Genomic DNA, 6,000 nt, shown 5'->3' on the forward strand with positions numbered 1-6,000 from the left:
AACCATTGTACCTATTGTATCAATGATTATACTTGTACCAGCTCATGCAGCTGTTGTTCCACATTATGTACCAGCTCTATCAGTGCTATCGCGACTAGTTTTAGTTGCCCGTGGTGCTTTGGTCCGACTTGTTCATGGAGCTTGGGATGGTTCCTAAAGCTATCTTGCCTGTTCTACACCGGTTTTATAGCTGTCAAAGTTACTTTTTCACTAGTGTTTTGGATTTATGATATATGTCGAAGTATTATTTGCTTCACCTGAGTTTTTCCATCACATATGGCATCTTGAAGACCCATGGTGATAAGATCAGTACCCTCACAGGACGAGGTGGTTTACACACATTCATGGTATTTTGGGACTTCTTTTAATGATAGCCCGTGTGTATGGTCAAATGATAGTTGCTTATGGATAATCTGGCATCTCCGATGGGAGGAGTAATGTCACCATTTTGGGCATCTCCAGAATTCATGTGTGTGGAAGGGCTTTGGATGCCCAAAAGATCAAGAATGTACAAGCTTTGGAAATGGAGGATTATCCAGTACAAAGAACCAAGTGTTCGTAGCATGGTCCAAGCACTCGAGATGGTTTCTTGGACATAGAAATGGACTTTGGAGCTGAAGTGTCAAGTGGAAAGTATGTATATGGCGAACTCTTGAGGATTTGGGAGAGATCGAGCAATGAAACGGGTTTCTACGTGGTGCTTACATGTATTTCTCATGTGGTGGAATACAAAGAGATCATCTCCTAAATTTTATGCTATTTTTAGCAATCTCTAATGGAATTTCCGTTCGCACCATTACCTCCAGAATTCAACAGAGATCAAGTATTGCCAAAGCGCCATTGTGAAACAAGCTATCATCTGGGATATTTTTAGAGACATTACGTCCATAGTGTTGTCAAGCTGTTCCGTACTAGATGCATGTGCTTGGAACTCCAACACACGGGTCCAATGCATCTTATGGGAGCTTCGATTAGCCCTCTCTCCCACTCACGTGCCTCTCTCTGGCTGAAGCATGTGGGGGGATTCCTGCCAATAGATTAGAAAGCTGCCATCCAAGCCGTGGTGGCCTGAGCCACTTTGGCTTGGTGAGTCTCCTCCAATTCCTTGGCAGAATCACTATCATTGCTATTGTCCTCCTACTTTCCTTTCTTGGAAGTGTCCTTGCCTTTGCTCTTTGAGGAGCTCTTGTCCTTGTCTTTTGAAGTACAATGCCGTGACAAATGGCCTCGCTTGCCACATTTAAAGCAACAACTCTTACCCTTCTTTGTTACCTGCGTAGCAAGTGCTTGATCTGAATCCTCGGTTCAACCTGAGACACGCACTTTGCCTTGGGAGAGCAAGACTGTTTCTTTTTCTATGAGAAAAGAACTAAGGTCATCAAAGTCCAACTTGTTCTTTGTAACCTGAAGCCGCAATGCTTTAGAGACCACATCATACTCTGCCGGTAACTTTGTAAGAACCAAGGCAACTAGTTGGGTAATGGCAGATGATCATGGATAAGCTTTGCCTTCATCAAAAATGATTGCATGGAACTACGAGCTTGGAATTTGAGGTTGAACAATTGTCCAAGCAATGTGACCGCACGCATAGTTGAATCTCGATCAAAGAGATCCGCCAACTTGGACCATACTGCATGGGCGGCTTCCAACGTTTGAATCGCCAGAGACACCTCCTTTGTTAGTGCCTGCACAATTGCGGATAAGGCCTTGGAATTATGAATATCCCAGTCGACGACCGACTTAAGATATTCTTCCTCTTGGAGCCGGGTCCATCGGTTGTTGCCGGCAAGGCGTTGGGGTCTAGTCTCATTGTCGTCCACGATATCCCATAAGCCCTTTTGCTGAAACCATATCTTCATCGTCAATCTCCAATTGGGCAAAGTTTGTTCCATCAAGCTTGTCATCCTTGTTCGTACACGATGGTGCCATTTTGAAAGGAAGAAGGTTTCAGCCACACTGATTTGTCGAGGTACAAGCACACTTAGAGCCTCTTCAGTGGGAGCACCCTTCTTGAAGATAAATTTTAAATCTTCAAAAAAATATATGTGCTAAACGCTCCTCATAACCTTCACAATCGAAAAAAAAAAGAGTGCTTCTTTGAAAAAAACGCACGCTAACTCTTAGCGCTGCCGATTGCTGTGGACGAGGCCTGCGAGACTCCTCATGCTCTCTGTTGCTCGTCTCTCTCTCCTCGCCTGGCTGCACGCTTGCTGACCTTGCTTGTGCGCACTGAAGCTGTGCCACCTTGCTCCTCTGCTACGTGGCTGCTTGGCAGCCCTTGTCACCACCGTGTCTGCCCTCCTTCAAGCCACTTGGCAAGAACAGCAAAAAATAACGCAAGCATTTTGTTGGATAACACGCCACATTCCTGCCACAAGGACCTCCCTAGCCGCCTCGCCAAGCATGCACCGCAGGTTGACCACCTCTCACGCGCCTCTTCACCTCTTTGCCTTTCCTCTTCTTCTCGCAACTGTCTGCACCAAGGATCGGTAGAATACCATATGCTCCGATACCATGTCAGAATTGACACCAGCGGAAGCACTACTGAGAAGAGAGAGGAAGATAAATGAACAATGCTTGACTGTATTAGCAATGAAAATAGGCGATTTACAATGGTGGGTCACGTATATACTCCCAAATGGAATTGCCTAACTCAACAAAGTTGGTAGGACAAATAAATAAAATGTCAAATAGACAAAATATTCCATATGAGATGCAATAATTCTAACAAAAGATGGGTACATTCAGATGCCAGGAAACCTTGGTATTCATATGTCACACGCACTTTTCTATAGGCAAGATTAGAGTGTCTTCACATAGACTCCAGCATGACACAAGGGCACTGTTATTCAAAGAGGGGTTTAAAGATTGGTCCTACTCATCACCAAGTCATCCTTGAATGATGAATCAAGTAGATTCTAGCTCTCACTACTCCTGACCATGGTCACCATGAAACGCGTTTCGTTGCTGCTGAAACATGAAACACGTTTCGCTATTGAAACGTTCCAATCATGGACATTTCGTCCAACATTTCAGGGCAGCTAAAAAGTTGAGAAGGAAGAATTAAAAACGTTCAATATTGAACATTATTGCAATTCGTGCTTGCGGCTCCACCAATTATGATGGATGTTATTTTTTGTTTATGTAACATGTATACAGTATGACTCAGAATGAGAAAATCACTCAAAATCGCCCATGGATGCAATCAACAATGCATCGTAGCTTTAAACTTTCTTTGGTTATTCGCTATTGGATTTTGGTACTTTTGTTTTTTTGATAATTGCACTTTCGCTCTTTAATTGAAAGCCCAAATCTAAAATTTCACATTGTGCCAGGCCCAAATTTGAAACTTCATATTTGGGCCCCCGAATTGAAGGGGAAATTGCACTTTCCCTCTCCACTTGAAGGCCCAAATTTGAAATTTCACATTTAGCCCCTAAATTGGAGGGGAATATTGCACTTTTCCTCTCCAATTAAAGGCCCAAATGTAAAATTTCAGATTTGGGATCCAGCCTTCAGATTTTATGTATATAATTGTTTCGGTCTATTGTTTCATTCTCCACCTGCCAATGTTGAAACGTTTAATTCCAAAATAAATCGTTTTAGCAACGTTTCGTTTCAGCAGTGAAACGTTTCGCAATGACCTTGCTCTTGACTCGTAATTTATTACATTAACTTTGGACCCTATATGCTCTATTGAGCACTAATGTTTCTGATTTTTAGGCATGAGGTGTCCTTGATGTACTTTGGATCTACAAGTCCCTATCACTCCCCCCTCCTCATTAAACCATGCAAAAAATCCCCTGGCAACATATGGGCCCCAAAAAACATGCCATGAGCTAAATTCAACAATGTCCCTCAATCCTGAAATATAGCTTTTGACACCTCAGTCTTCAGACCTCTGGCATGTGATTAGAGCAGTGGGTTTTCTATTGGAAAGGTGAGAATCATTTAGAAGCATGGCTGATGCCATAACCATGATATACAAGCTATACCCTCTCAACCAGCCTATCAAGCCATCTTGTTGGATTAATGCGTCGATAAAGGTAACCCATTGAAAAGGCTTCATGACATCCCTAGGCTTCCTCCATTAGAATAGGCTTCAAAGATCTAGTGGAATCCACCATTCCTTCTTAAAACTACATCCAATTTTCATCAAGACTACCCGGAACATTGTAAGTTTGTAAGATATGGTACTCCAGGATATGTATTATAAAAAATGAGTCACATAAATCAGCATGCCATATTTTTTGTGATGGCACTAATGCTATAACAGAGCACAAAATAAAGAGACTTGAAAGCTCCAATTTAGAGCTTACCTCAATGGCATTCTTGACTTGACTTGGATCGGGAAGGAACCTAAATGCAATGCCCTCTGCAGTGAGCTTATAAACCTGCAGACGTCAGTAGAGAGCCCACATTAGGTGGAAAAAATTGTGATGATGCACTATTGCCCCCCACTAAGTGCTTGGGAGTATGTTGGTCTAGAACTTGGTATGATATCATTGATCGAGCACATTTTAACCATTGATATGTCACATTGGCATTTTACTTTCAAGGAAAAGGAAACCATGAGCCTCTCTAGTTTTATCACTGCAAACAGCATCCTCTATCAGGCTTTACCTGTGATCAACCTGCGAGGTCAACTAAAGGTACTGGAGATCACAAGCAGCCATAAATTCCAGCTGAATTGTTAATGAGCAGCAGTTCTGTTGATGTCATGCCAAATTCCGTGTTTTGAATAGGGTTGAGATGAATGGTGGTGATGGACTATTAGACATCGAACTCCAGGCATGCCTGTGGTGTCTTTGTAATGGAAATGCAAGAGGCCTAGTAAGGTAGCAAAGAGGCCTGTACAAAGGGGCTTATAAAGTCTATGGCTGAATACACAACCTTCCCCGCCCATACGATAGTCAGGTGGAGAAAAATGCCCGTCTAACCGCCCGACAGGCAGCCTGGATGGCCCACTGATGGGCATGGGTTGGTTGGGTATCCAGCCTATATACAAAGAGGCTGAGGTAGCACGAAAAGAAGGCATACCTTGTCGAGTGGGACAGTGACAACCCTGGCTTCCCGTCCTAAAACTGGTTCCCGATCTCTAACCTGTCCAGCTACGGGCCAGCACGGTTCAAAAACAGCAAGAAAACGAGAACATAGATTAAAAAGATTCAGGAAGAAAAACACGAACAATGGAACGATCATGTGCACCTGGGACAAGAGAGCCTCTGCATCTTGCTGCCTGAAGCAAAGGAGGCTGAGCGATTTGGCGCCGTCGGGGTCAGAGATGAGAACAAACTCATTGCCGGCATTGCTGACAGTGTACACAGGAATCCCTTCTAGGGTTTTGGAGACCTGCTCTTGGCTCAGGGCGATGTCGAATACATGCTGGGGCTCGCCATGAGGGGGGCACGAGGCCAGACTAGCAAAACAAGGGCTACCTTGTTTGGGTCTTCTTATGCGTGCCTGTGCAGGAGTCCGTTGAGTCCATGGTGTTGATGCTGCATTAGCCTGGCATCTCCGCCCGATTTCGTCTCGCAGACGGACAAAGGGGTTAACCAAGTCTGGTGAGATTGCTATCCTGTCTGCCAGGCCCGCCAGCTGCTTGTGCACAAATTGCCCAACGTTTGGCAGTTGCAACGGCAAACGAAGAAAACCCCCACCACCATGACTATGGCCTGCTCTCCTCTCCATTGCACGACGTCTGTAGTCTATTGAACCATGCCGGAAATGTTGATGACCGGCCAAAGTTTCCACAAGAGTTTAGTTATTAGTTATGAGTAGTAATAGTGTGTGTAGCGCCCACACGTGCACACCACCCGTGTCTGGACTCTGTATTGCAAGACGTCCCTTCACAGTGCACACTGCAGCAGTGACTGCACAGTGATCATTGTTTCATTTGGTTTGTGCAATATGGCCAGGGAACTTACTAGTTCTTTATGCATGAGACCTTTAGGAATGATTTAATGGAGCTCTTTAAAAATGTTTGTGGATGACCTTAGA

General features: G+C 44.2%; 1 protein-coding gene across 2 annotated transcripts in view; it reads right to left on the reverse strand.

The window, feature by feature from the left end:
• Positions 1–5,763, reverse strand: part of LOC147622442 (protein TIC 22, chloroplastic-like) — a 69,853-nt gene extending 64,090 nt beyond the window's left edge. Inside the window, exons 1-3 of one of the 2 annotated variants that reach the window (XM_086822017.1) lie at positions 5,209–5,763; positions 5,041–5,103; positions 4,320–4,394 (exon numbers count right to left, since the gene is read on the reverse strand). In XM_086822017.1, coding sequence (XP_086678143.1) covers positions 4,320–4,394; positions 5,041–5,103; positions 5,209–5,691 — 621 coding nt within the window. In that variant the 5' untranslated portion in view covers positions 5,692–5,763. The remainder of the gene's footprint in view (positions 1–4,319; positions 4,395–5,040; positions 5,104–5,208) is intronic. The other variant, XM_086822016.1, reaches the window with a different exon arrangement.
• Positions 5,764–6,000: the final 237 nt, after the last annotated feature.

This window comes from Cibotium barometz, chromosome 28, assembly GCF_041138505.1.
Source record: "Cibotium barometz isolate CiBa-2024 chromosome 28, ASM4113850v1, whole genome shotgun sequence".
In the NCBI taxonomy this organism is placed as follows: domain Eukaryota; kingdom Viridiplantae; phylum Streptophyta; class Polypodiopsida; order Cyatheales; family Cibotiaceae; genus Cibotium; species Cibotium barometz.